Raw genomic sequence first — 13,663 nt, 5'->3', positions numbered from 1 at the left:
ATCATTAAATGGGACTTCCGGATGATGCAATATAAAGAAATCGTAAACACTGTTGTTTATTCCTGTAACGCAAATAAAATAATGGTCCAAATATCAAAAGTTCCATAAACTTTTCAAATCAAAACTGTGAAACAGATGTAAGCTACAGGATGCACTGAATATCAGTAGTACCAACTTACATCCCTGCCTAGTCATTTCTAAGTAGATCATGATAGTACTGTACAAATTTTGGTCAGATTTCCTATGCCATTTAAAACATAACTCATCCAATCTTAGTAATCGAATAAAGTAAGTGGCAGGGATGAAAATTGAAGTTGTTAAGAGGCTGTTTTCTGATTTTTATATTTGCATCCTGATACATGGTATAGACTGTATTTACCAGAACACAATCTTCAGTGCTGCTAGTCTGACTTTCTTTGGTGCTTTTTGTGTTTAGTTTGGTTGTTGAACCTACCTGCTTCTTTAAACATTACCTTTTTCCACGTTCACTGCTGTAATGACTTTAGAAACTTTGGCAGCTATCCTGCCTAATTTTGCAAGAGGAACACTTTCTCACTTGTCTTGAGAGTGTACTCTTAATTGAAGCCATGCGAGGGTAGTTAGAAAGGATGATGCTTCTCTAGAGCTTTGATGACTAAAGTATAGAAAAGAAAGAAAAAAAATGTGATCTGTGCGTCTCTGTTCTGCACAGGTTTTGAGTTAACTTTCAGTGTTCTTGCTGTACAGTTGTTGAATAGAGTATAATGTGGAAGCAGGCCTGCCATAAATTAAAATGACGTGGTAGACAGAGGTGGGGAGATCGGGATTTCTTCTGGAAACTTGCTTTCTCTTAATTTGTATGGATTTTTGTTCTATTTAATTTTGTTAATAAATTGGGTGGGATGGGGTGAGAAAGTAGTATGTCTTGTATAAGAAAAATTAAAATTTGCAACTTTAGGAAGTGGAGGAACCAGTGCTACCGAACATACCCCTACCCATCAGTGCTGCATCGCTGCCTCAGTTCAATTCTAGTTTCGTTGGTAGTAGCGCTGTCTCAGCGTCACCGAGCGCTGTTTCAACAGCAGCAATGAGCACGGCAACTCCAGCAGCTGCGACGGGCATGGCAAATCCATCAGAGGTGGAGGGCATGACAGATCCATCAGAGGTGGAGGGCATGACAGATCCATCGGAGGTGGAGGACTTGACAGATCTATCAGAGGAGGAGGTGGAGGACATGATATATACAACAGCGACGTCGGGCATAACGTGTTCAACAGTGCCCTCAGGCTTGACATATCCAATAATGGCGGCGGGCATGCCATATCTACTGATGACAAAGGACATATCAAGGTCAACAGCGGCAACGACAAGCGTGGCAAATTCAACGGAGGCGGCAGGCATGGCAGATGCAGCAGCGACGGCGGCGGGCAAGGTAAATCTTTATGCTATAAATAATGTTTACAATGAGTATACTGCTTTATTGCGAGTTGACTTTTTCTGTGGTGCTCATGAAACTAACAAATATTAGTTTCTACGCAGCTGAATGAATTGGGGTTGTATGCCAGTTTGGGGAAAAAGGCATAAATGTTTTGATTCTGCTTCTCTCAGTCTTAGAGCCTGCCAACTCCCATTTAACGTGATTGTATAACTGCTTCAAATGCTGTGGAAGTCTGCGGGGGAAGGGGGGTGTGGACTTTATGCCAAGTTATTTATAGTGGTTTGGGCAGGGGTAGAGTTAATTTTCTTCGTAGTAGATGATGCTGTGTTGCAGATTTGTGAGCAAAACAGTGTTGGTAAGGCACTGGTGTTTTAGCTGTTGCTGAGCAGTGCTCACACAGTGACAAGTCCTTTTCTGTTTCTCACGCTGCCCTGCCAGCGAGGAGGTCGGGGATGCACAAGAGGCTGGGAGGGCACTCAGCCAGGACAGCGGAGCCCAGAGGACCGAAGGGATATTCCACACCATTTAGCATCGTGCTCAGCAATAAATGCTGGGGGAAAGAAGGGGAAGGAGTGGGGAGTATGTACAGGGCTATGGCATTTGTCTTTCCAGGTAGCCATTACATGCGATGAGTCATTAATGCTACCTCAAATTTAACAACTTTACTTCTTTATTTCCAGTTCTTTTCCCTGTTCCACTTGGAGGGAGTGAGCGAGTGGCTGTGTGGTGCTTAGTTGCCTGCAATGGTTAAACCACAACTTTATTTAAGTTATTAAATTAGAGGTAACGTGGTCATATAAGCCTCACATAGAATGAGCCTAGGGTGCAATAATTGGCATATTATTGCAATAAAATAAACATTAATCTGTTCCAGAGTACTTGAAATATTTTTTGTATGGTTTGAAGTAGACAGCTGCTTTAACATGTTGAGGTGTTTGCTGAAGTTCTTGGAGTATCATTGGGCTGAGTTTGCCGTTCTTCAGCTTCCTGGCTTGCTTTTCCGTGCATTTAGACCTAAGTAGCATCTCCAGCTTTTCCTCTCAGTTTCTGGAATTTGGTTTTGAAGATATTGTCCTATACCCACTTGGAAACTTCCCTGTGTTTTATTATTACTTTTATCTGCAAAATAACTCAAACATCAGGTTTTTCGACGTCACTGCGGGACTTCTGTTGGGTAGTGAATTCAGGTAGTTGTTGCTCTTAAATATAAACCTTTAATTCTTTTGAAAATACAGATACAACCAGCAGGTACTGTTAGCAGTCCTGAGTTCGCGTTTTCATCTCCAGTTGTGAAATCTACTGAGGCAGAAGTGCTACCTACGTCTTCTGTAAGTAAAATAATAAAGGAGCTTGACTTTTTTTCTTAGGCATTTAGTAGGCTGTTGCAGAACACTAAAGCAGAATCTGCCTTAATGGAGAAAAGTATGTAGGCTTCTGGCTTATAATTTGTCATTCAGCATGCGTGCTACAAATGTGAAGAGCAGCTTTCAGATTTGGTTTTGTGTGTGCATTCGATTGAAGTTCCTGTGGCTTGAGAATCTGAAAAACCTCTCTTGTTCATAGCAGATTGGGTTTACATTTAGTGTTCCCGTTGTAAAATCGGCAGAACTTTCTGGACCCAGTGGTACTCCAGTGACGCCCTTTCTTACCCTAGGTAACTGAAACTTTAGCACTTCAGATCTGAAGTGCTGATTTTCCTTTTTTTCTTTATTAAATCTTCAATCTGTCTTGTCTGCGCATGCTAGCAATTCCAGGCAGTGTTGGACTTCTGCAGTATTTTTCCAGTGACAGATCTGCTTTTATATTTTTTTTTTGTTTTGTTGCTTTTTGTTTTGCTTGTAATCATAAAGCATTGCAAAGTAAGTAGAATTTGTGAAGAGTCTTATGTGAGAAGCATGAAAGCTGGAAATTCTTGTTTCTAACAAAAGTGAGTATAATCTGCTCTAACTAGGTCACATTGTGAAAGCTGTTTTTGTTTTCTTTTGTTTCAAAAGACACCACCACCTCAACCAACATCAACACACAGAAAGAGGAGGTCAAAGATTTTGCTGGTGGTCCCTTCACCACTGCCCACGTCTTAAAGGAAGGAAGCGTCTTAGACGTTCTAAAAAATCCTGGAGAGATAATGAACTCCTTTTAAAAAGATGCTGCAAAAAATACGCTAGCATTTTTTATTAAAAAAAAACCAACACACGACTTATGGTTAATAGAGTATCTGCTATAAATATGAATGTAGGAGAGCATTACATTAAGCGCTGCGTTTGTTAGGGTGCATCTGCCCCCTTCTATTCTAAGTGGTGTTTGTTGCTGGAAGTAAAACTGCAAGATGAAAAGCAGATGGGTTGCATCTCCTTTACGTGTTAGGATGTAATTGTAAATGAGGTACTAAGAGAATTAGCCAGATAATCGGTGTTTCATTTTAAGTAAATACAATTTGTGGAATTGAAAAGGAAATGTTTGTAAAGCTCAACACTCCTGTCCCACCTTCAGCCCAGGTGAAGAAAGAATAGGAAAGAGCTTCAGTTCCAAATACATGGCGAAAGCTGCGAATCTTTGGGCCTTAGCTTACAATGGCTCCTGTGGATTAAAATTTAAACTGCAAACAGAAGTGGAGTGTTTTACGTTAAAAACCCTTTTCTGAATTTTGTTTTTAAGCAATTGCAATTGTTTTCAACAGTTTCATAAAGTGTGTTTTTCACATTGTTCAAAGACTTCATTTTTGACTAAAAAAAAACCAACAAACAAACCACAAAACAACTATGTTCAATGTAGATTTACAAGCAACTTGAGCTGCTGTTTAAGATGCATTTCCTTTAGTCTTTCTGTATTAGTAGCTTGTCTTTTCTGTTAAAATTGCCACCTTTTAAATAAGGAGTTGTCCTGTGTCCGATGCATTTTGAAAAAGATTATAGAAAATTAGACAGTTGTTCAATTGTCTTGAGTTTTTATTATTTAATTAATATTCAGCATCTGTGGGAAAATACCGCATGGATTGCTGCTCCGAGTACAAACTTCTGTACAGTTACTGGAGTAGATTTGAGTCATCTGCTACGGAAGGAGGAGCTTTAGAAATTTGATTCGATTGGGCATCGCGTCTTAATCAAATTGTATTATTTCCATTCCACGTTGGACTGTCAGATTTCAGTCAGCTACTGTCTGTTTGTACTTGTATCGACCAGTGAAAATGTTGATTTAAAGCTTGCTTGGAAACAAAGAGTTAAATGAAGCTTTAACGAAATGTTCTGTTGTGACCCAGTGCAGCAGATGAAATTTCATCCGTTTAGATAAGATTTCTGGGGACTTCCTGTTGCGCTCGGTCTGAATGTCTAGTTGTAACCATTGGCACCTGAGCTGAAATTTTTGCCCTCTAGTAAAGTCACTTAGTTACATGTAGTGAGGTGCCGCGCTAACAGGAAGACTTTTTTTTCTTGCTTCCTAGACTTTGGATTGTTGAAAACACGCTCTTCTACGTCTGCACAACCTACAACAAGCACAGTGGTTTATACTAGGCCTGCAATAACAACTTTTTCTGCAGGTAAAGAGACTTCTAAACAAGCATCGTACTGGCAATCTGATACATGTGACCCTTTTCTGCAAAACAAAGACATAAAGGACAAATGTGTAACTTGTCAAGCTACTAAAGCGTCAACAGTTGAGAGTATGAAACAGACAGTAAGTTCAAGTCAATGCGACACCTCAAAGCCAGCAGCGCCCCCAGCAGGGATGCTGGGCTTTGGAGACAAATTCAAAACAGTACCTGGAACGTGGGATTGTGATACATGTCTTGTCCAAAACAAACCGGAAGCTACAAAATGTGTAGCATGTGAGACACCAAAACCTGGAACGGGAGTAATGCCTGCTCTGACATGACCAGTGGTCACAGACAGCTCGGTGACAGTGACATCCTCCTCGAGCAGCACTGACACAACAGCCACTCTGGGCTTTGGAGACAAATTTAAGAAGGCGAAAGGCTCTTGGGACTGTGGAATATGCCTTGTACCAAATAAGACGGAAGATAACAAATGTGTAGCCTGTCAGTCTGAGAAACCAGGTATGGTCCTTTTTTTCCTGTTGTTTCCATCCTAGCCTCTGTGAATCTTGTACAGAATAAAAGTACGTTGCATATATGGAATATTTTAAGCAACACGATTCCCAGGTACGGTTGATGGGTTAGCGGCTGTCTGCAGGATTGGTTTACAGGCACTTCAGAGGTCTCAGCCCAGGTTCCAGCCTGTCGCATAAATTGAACTGATTGTGAAATGTATTAGTACGGAGCTGGATCAATGCAGATACCCCCGGCTTTGCAGCTGGTGAGGGAAGATGGCTGAAGTGGGTGACTTAATTTAAAAACAACATAGTGATTTTTCACTGGCGAAAATGAGAACTCCATAGAAAGAGTTAAAAATGACTGCGTTTTTCTCTTTCAAAAAATAAGTAAAAAAAATTACAGAATGTGTCCAAAATGCCTCTACTCACCGTTTGTATGTAATTGAGGGGAGATGTGAAGCCAGATTTCAAGACAGTGTAGTCTTAACTAGTCTTAAGCTAAAGCAGAGAGATGCCTATGAAGGTCAGTGGTAGGCTTCAAGAAAGCGAGTGACCCGCTGGGTAACTTCTTCAGGGCAGTACTGGGTTGTTTCCCATTGTGTGTGACCGTAATTGATTTTGAGCGTGGTTGTATTGTTTTTAAAATACGATTCTAATTCTAACTTTGACTCTAAATGTCATTTAACATGCCATTACATCGAAAAACACCTGTGCAAATATATCGTGGAAGAAACAAATTAAGATGGACTAGACCGGGCTTTTGTATTCATCCTGTGCGGTAAGACTGAAATTTCCTGAGGTAAGATAATGGATTTCAGACAGAGTTGATTCTCTTGGACTTCCAACCTCTGAGCGGTCAGTCGGCATCTTTGTCTGAGGCTCTTGCCATTGCAAGGAGGAATTTTGGAAATGAGGGGTTTACTGTGACCATGGTGCAGTGAATTGCACGGTTACGTTGCACTTGTCAAGAGGAAGAGCGATGCAAGTAATACTAGGATAAAAGTTTTCTGCGTGTGCTGTGGAAGGGAAGAGCCATTCTTGTCTTTCCGGTTTTGAATTTGAAGCGTTATCTTCTGCTTCTCTCTTAAAAGGCACCTTTTTTTTAAAAGGCACCTGTCAGGCCTCTTTATGGAGGTTACACTGTGGTCAACAGCAGCAGAAGCTTGTGTGCTGAACAGAGTTGTGTGTTGTTTGGAAGCTTTGAGTTCCACTCTGGTTTTTTTGTTTGTTTGTTTGTTTCTTTGTGGGTTTTTGGTGGCTTTTATTTTTTTCAGGGGCGGGGGGGGGAGTTGTGGAGTAGTTTTGAACATTTCTGTGGGATTTGACAAATCAGATTTAAAAGTTAATGCTCATTTTATAGTTCATGTTCAAACAGGATGGTTAACTGTCTTGTTTGTCTCACAGAGGGTCCAACACCTGTGACCAGTAGCAGTGCATCTGCATTTTCTGCTCCTTCTGGAGAATTTCTGGATTTAGACAAATTCAAGAAGCCTGAAGGAAGCTGGGATTGGGAGACCTGCTTGGTTCAAAACAAAGCAGAGGCCACGAAGTGTGTAGCCTGTGAAAGTGCAAAGCCAAGCACCAAAGCAGAGCTCAAAGGTAATCCTTAATGATTAAAACGAGGATGCATATTCTGTGATTTATTTTTTGGTTTGCTCTGATTTTTTTTATTTTCTTACCTGTTAAGCACAATTATTTTTTCCTTTGAGGTGTGGCAAAATTATTCGTTTTTCCTGTAGGAATATTGCCTAGATAACATCTGTTTCCACACTTTTCCCCAAGAATAAGTTTATCCTTTTTAGAGAAAAGCTTTCATTAATGACGTGCTTGTTCTTTACATGCCCTACACGTTGTTCATTTGGAGTTCAGACTAAAAACATGATCTTTCAAAGAAGTTCGTATACTTTTTAAAGCCAGGTGGTGGGCAGAAAACACAATTGTGAAAAGTTTTATGTAGAGAGGAAGCATGGGGTTTTCTTGTTTGTTTTACTGTTTGGTGGGTTGTTTTTTAAACAGTTTTGACTGGAAAGATCAGGACTAGAATGTAGTTCAAACCTTCATGTACTTCAGGTAAACAGAATATCTTTTGTCTTCACTTGTGCGCTTATGTCCATCAAGTAAGACCTCTGAAACCATACTAGAAAAAATCTGCGGGATTTGATATGTTCATGTACTAGAGCTTTAGAAAAAGTTTAATTCCTATATGCAGCATGTCTTCTGTCCTGGTTATTGATACGTACGCAATTAGTAGCAATCCCTTTTTTGATCTCAACACTAGGTTTAGACAAAAAATTGCGACACCTTAAGGAACCTGTCCTGCATCTCATACAAGCACAGAAGTTGCAGTGTCTCAATGCTAGCAGTACAGTTGGTGGTAAAATCTTTAGTAGGGTGAAATAGAGGCCTCACACTTTTCAGAGAAAAAAAGAGATGAGAGAGAGTATCTTATTCCCACGTACTTGCAACTATGCTGCAGAGTGTACTGCTGTTACTCTAGTGCTACAAAGGTCCAAAAATCACTGAACAGTTATTAGCCAGTTTTGTATTCCTTTAATTTGTTGAAAGACTGCAGTAGAGGATTGAAGTTTTTATTGAGGATCACTGTGTGGAAAAATTCTGATTGTTAAATGTCATTTGTATGACTTAAGAACCGCGTTTTGGAGTACAGAATTCAGTATTAATTCCAGAAGGGGTAAGGGAAAGGACATTAGCTAGTAATCCCGAACAAAAGCAGTGTATAGAGCTATACTGATTTTAATCGCAGTATTCTTACAGTTGGTCTGTTACTGAACAGATATGTTTTGGGGAGATATGGTGGCCAGGGAGGCATGTGTGTTTGTGTGCTTCCTCTTCTAGTTAAGGTTCTGGGGTTTGGTTTAGTCAGGAAAATTCGATGAGGCACCTTGTGTAAAAGGAAATGTTAACCAGCATTTTTCAACACGGTGTAGTCCCTTAAAAGTGTCATAGATGAAAAGAGGCCATAAACGCTGGGGGAAAAAGTTAGTGGGAAACTGAGAGCAGGATCACATTCAGTAGTGAGAGAGCAGCAGCCTAGGGAAAGCTGATGAATGACTGTAACAGATAGTTCTATTTTAAGTGTAAAACAACACTCAGTACTTTATAATGGTGGTCTTACCAGAGGGTTCTTCTCCATGGCTCCTAAAAGCACGTCTTGAAGGCATTCGAGTGCAGTGAACTTAAGCTGTAAGAGTTGGGCTGGTAAGCTTGGCCTGATTTGAAGCTGTAGGCACGGGGCTATAATTTCTGAACAGGCTACAAAAGAAACTGTACCACTGTGCTTTTCAGTGCTCCGTTTAGCAAAGCCATCAAATTGTTGCAGGCAATTGATGTTGTTCTTCTAAGAGCACCTGAAAGATATTTTTGTTTGAAGAGTTCAGAGGTACCGGTTAATACTGGTTCAGATAATTACAGCCAGCTCTTGGTGTTTGTGACCAATAAAGTTTGTGGCTCCAAAAGGAGTGGGTTAGTGCTAACTGATTAACTGCTGTATATGCAGAAATATGGAATCTGATTACTTACGCAGAGAGCACTTAAAATGTATTGTTTTGCTGGCTCTCAGTGAGTTGCATCTTAATGCTACCAAGGAATAAGCTTTTTGCTTCTGGCCCAAGTTTTTTAATTTGGTGAAAGCCTTTTCTGTGCACGTGCACATGCCAGAGAGGTTGCTTAAGTAATAGAAGCTATAGTAGCTGCTATCTTCTGTTTTTTGTAGAAGACAGAAACTGAATTCGTTAGCTTTGTAACTGTTATGCATACCAGAATTGGTTTTCTCCCTTTTGAAAATAGTAGAGGGTATGCCTATGTCAGATTTGGTGAGCAAGGTGATCAGATGAGGGCACTGCAAGACTGCCAGAACGCACCAGGCCTGGGGGGAAAAGGAATCCGGCTGAGCATAGGAATTTCTAAAAGGTAACCAAGGAGTTGTGCATTGATACAGTTATTCTAAATAATCAGATTCTTGTAGCTCTGCCTTTGGAAAGTCTGTGGCCCTTGCTCTAGTGGCTGTACACACGATGCAGTCTACAAAACCAGAAATGCAGAAGTCCTATGTTTTGACTCCCTGGATTCATCAACCTGCTTCAGGATGGCTGGGGGAATCCAACTGTTAAGTCTAGCCAGACAGCGCAACTTGGGCTTAGCTGCCATTGTAACCAGCCTTGTTTCTCAACAGTAGCAAAGCTGAATGCATTGGAAAATATTTTCAGGTTTGGGCCTGCATAAGGTAGAAGGGACAAGAAGTGGTTTTATATGCTAGGGAGTTCTTGTTCTTAGAGCTTTCCCTCTAGTTTGAGAGAAGCACATAACTAGTTTTACAGTGGGTTGACAGGAAAGAAGTGGGGGGGAAAAATGGGAACGCAGGGAGAAAGCCAAAGGCGTTATTACTAGAACAGGTTTAGAATGCTATTCTTTGCTTTTCATGAGCTTAGGGCAATGGGGAGTTTAAAGCTTAGCACTTCCTGAGAGGGTTTCTTACTCTACCGGCTCAGTTCTATCACTTATTTAAGGCAATTCAGGTCTCTGAACGGTTAAAGAATTGATACCAAATTTGATGAACTCTGATCCAGGATACTGACAAAACAGGACTTCATATAAACAATTTCAGTATGTTCATGAGGTTAGCTTGTGTGTTCTGTTAAATAGTAAAAAATGACACTTCTGTTTCTGTTTACCTAGCATAATTCTGCAAATGTTGCCTCCTTCTGCTTTAGAATGGAAATGCTCTTCTCCAAGAGAGCACTGTCCAAACTTCTTTGCCAAAATTTTTTGATTAAATTAATATTGTTTTATTTTGAAAACAAGAATAAGCCACAAACATGTTTTCTTGCTTCGGCTATCCAGAAGAACGTCAACAGTATTTTCAGATTTTCCTTCCCTACACAACTGTATGTAGGAAGAGTGCAGTTGGAAGCAGAAGACGTAAGATGATGTATCTTCTGTTTGTTTACTACAGTAACAAGACAATGGATTACCTCTTTATTAGAACTTGTGTAGCTTTGCAGTATTGAAACAAATGTAGGTATTAAAATACACATCAGTAATACGTTTCTGAATGGCTGAGTACCGTGCTCTCTTAGCATTGAAATACCCAGCCATTGGATTAGTTTGTCCCTCATGTTTGCTTAGTTTGGAAGCTATTTCAGAATGCCTTCAGCTTGTATTCTTCCCCAAAAGCATAGAACTCACTTCTCTGCATCCCCAATTCAAGTGAGAGAAACTGGGCACTGCAAACACAGGAGGTCTGCCTGTACAGAATCAGTGAAGACAAGTCTAAACAGCGGATTTTTTTGAATATGCAGCTGGGTTATCTGAATGTTCTTTATGCAGTGTACCTCAGTTTTAGTACAGATAGCACTTGTCTTGGTTCTTGTCATTAGTCTGAAGCTGCCCCTGAGAAAATCTTGAAAGGGAAAGTAGTGAAAGCTAATCAGCTGGCCCTTTCTTCTTAAGAACCAGCGTATTTTGTAATTCTCCCACTAATAATAAGGCGTCATGCTGGAGAATCGCGATTGTGTTGTTAAGCAAGACTGACTTCACCTGAGCGGTATAGTTGGCAGCTGTTGAATGTTTAATGGACTTTAAACAAACAAAAAAACTGAGCAGGTGGAGGTAGACATGGCAAACTGACAGGCGGTGTCAGATGCTTCTTTGAAATGGATAATCTGACTCCATTCACTTCTTTCTGGAAATAAGATCTAGTAATTAACCAAACAAAAGATAGAAGGGTTAAGACTGCATCTTTAAAGCAGCTGTGCTTGATAAATGTCTCTGGTCTTAAATCAATCTTTAGCAAAGCACAGAGACTTAGCAGCAGCTTGCTTATGCCAACGCTAAAAATACTTGATGTGTACAGGTAACCATGTCAAGGCTCTGGAGTTAATCCATGAGAACAATTCCTTCTGGTATTGGCAAAGGTGAGGATGCTTGCTTCTATAGAAATGAGGTTTTGAGCTGTGACTTAAGCTGTCACTTAGGTGACTGTTTAGGAAAGCTTCCTTTTAAGTTTTGAAGTATGTAAGCTGACAAATTGTTTAAGTTCAGAACTGGGTTTACAGTTTCTGTTCTCTGACTGTATGCAACTTCTCATGTTTCAGACTGAAAGCAGAATTGCAGCGGTACCAGTCATACAACTATAATGATTATTGCCAAGATTACCAGAACTACCACTCGCAGAGGAGTTAAGATGCTCACGCTGACTACAACTACAGCTCCTATGCTCCCTATGACAGCATGCAAGCTGTTGGAGACTGCTCTTTAGGAGATTCTTTAATGGCTCCAGCTGTTTTTGAGGTAAAGATACTGCACGCTTGCTGTAAAGAAAATATTTCACAGATAATACGTTGTACAGATTTGTGTGAATCAGCAAAAAGAATCCGAAGTTGAAAACATGCTTTCTGCTTAGTGTGAAGTTAAAAGAGCAGATTCCATTCAGAGGTGTTTGTATTTAAGTGCTTAAATAGTAAATCCATAGAATTAGTGATTTATACACCATTATTTGTTCACGCATACCAAAGAATGGTTTTGACAGCATAATTGCGTACGCTTCTTCTGTTCCTGTTCTTCTGATTTGCTTTGCTTAAAGCAAATTAAACAGTTGTTGTAAGTGGTCTTATGTAAGTGGTCAATTTATTAGTTGTGACCTCCGGAGGTCCCTTCCAACCTGTACTGTAATATTGGCTTTCTTCTAAAAATAAATAGATAAAATGCCATCTATCCTTGTAGTTGTAGGAAGAAGGAATGGGTTGAGACTGCAGCACTTTGAATCTGTGATGCTTTCTGAAATGAGTTATGATTAAACTTAGCCTTTTCTGTCTTTCAGGAATCTTCAGTTATGACTGCAATCGGTGATGACCTAATTACTGACGGTAATAAGGGTTCTATCATTGTCACTTGAGTTTAGCCATCCTTGTGCCTTTTAACAATACAAGCCAACCTCTACTGGATGAAGAACATCTTGAAAATTCAGCTGAGGTCAAACCTCTGTGGGGTTGATCTGCAATCAGCTGGGGTTTTAAAGCTGATACAGCATACACTGACCGCATCAAGTAAAACGGGACACTGTCAATGCTTCGCAGCAGGTTTCTTGTACCTGTGCCTTCATTCCCATTTGAAAATGGTCTAAGACAGAATTTTGTTCTTTGTATTGGTTCCGCTAAACAGATTTTATATTAGAAACTCAGTAATATGCAAAAGCTTTGTTCTCCACCCTGAGGTAAAAGCTTATGTTGCAGATTCCAAAAGGAGGATTCAGCTTGCACTTACAAATACGGTACAAAACATATTTGTGTCCTGGAAGGTTTGCAAAGTTCCTCACGTGGAGGCATTTTGTGTTAGTGTTTAGAAACTATCCTATGTAACGTGTATTGCCGTAGAAGTGAATTAAATGACTCTTGGGAGGGTTTCATGGCTGATTATCCGTAAACGTTATCTTTACTATCTTAAACATTGTCTTTGTCTTTATCTTGAAAGACAGTTCTAGTCCCAGCCTTCTAATATACAAATTCCCAAAAGTTGGAGTTGTGAGGCTCAAAATTTTAGAGGACTAAATACCTCACTAAAATTAGTAGATCTAATAGCTTATTACACTTAGCTTAAAATACATTTTATTAGCCATTTCACGTGAAGTTTTTTTGTGCGCATGCCTCAGATTTGATACTTGGACTTACCAGGCTTTTATTTTCAGATCCACAGCTCTACTTGGATGTTGACGAAATGAACAGACAATTCACGGAGACAAGCGAAGAACTCTACGATTCACTCATGAATTGTCACTGGCAACCTCTGGATACGGTCACTTCTGAAATCCCCTCTGCTATTTAAGTGTCTTCTAGAGCATGACCGTTAGGACCAAAGTGCTAAAACTACATTTCTTCTACATTATTCTAGCTCATAAGTTTTAAAGCACAATGATAGGTTGGGTTTTTTTTGCTATGCTTTTGACAGTTTCTGTAATCTTTTTGTTCATCACTCTCTTCTTGGAGCACCATGAAGTCATGTAAATATTCGAGAAATGTAAAGAGGTAAATGGGGTCTAAAGATAGACTTGCCTGTGTAAATAAAAAATTTGTTTCTGCAAACCTGCCAGCAAGGGATTTTACTTGTACCTGTGTGCAGCACGTTCTCTTCCGGCTTATGGAATTTAACAAGGTAGTAAGGGTATTTCATCTGTCTTTATTTTTA

The 13,663-nt window shown here is 39.9% G+C and overlaps 2 protein-coding genes across 2 annotated transcripts; both read left to right on the top strand.

Annotated features, from left to right (window-relative positions):
- Positions 1–995: 995 nt before the first annotated feature.
- Positions 996–11,665, top strand: LOC310892096 (uncharacterized protein; the record flags this gene model as incomplete). The annotated part of the gene is made up of 4 exons (XM_083854268.1): positions 996–1,411; positions 2,653–2,665; positions 4,953–5,038; positions 11,642–11,665. Exons 1-4 carry the CDS (start codon positions 1,067–1,069, stop codon positions 11,663–11,665), a joined length of 468 nt encoding a protein of 155 aa, XP_083710394.1. The 5' UTR covers positions 996–1,066.
- On the top strand, positions 6,243–13,303 carry LOC310892110 (uncharacterized protein C6orf52; the record flags this gene model as incomplete). The annotated part of the gene is made up of 5 exons (XM_083854274.1): positions 6,243–6,263; positions 6,869–7,063; positions 11,578–11,773; positions 12,303–12,348; positions 13,167–13,303. Exons 3-5 carry the CDS (start codon positions 11,714–11,716, stop codon positions 13,301–13,303), a joined length of 243 nt encoding a protein of 80 aa, XP_083710400.1. The 5' UTR covers positions 6,243–6,263; positions 6,869–7,063; positions 11,578–11,713.
- Between the last annotated feature and the right edge of the window lie 360 nt (positions 13,304–13,663).

Source organism: Anser anser, assembly GCF_964211835.1.
Source record: "Anser anser genome assembly, contig: HAP1_SCAFFOLD_66, whole genome shotgun sequence".
In the NCBI taxonomy this organism is placed as follows: domain Eukaryota; kingdom Metazoa; phylum Chordata; class Aves; order Anseriformes; family Anatidae; genus Anser; species Anser anser.
This window is presented reverse-complemented; position numbering and strand designations above follow the sequence as displayed.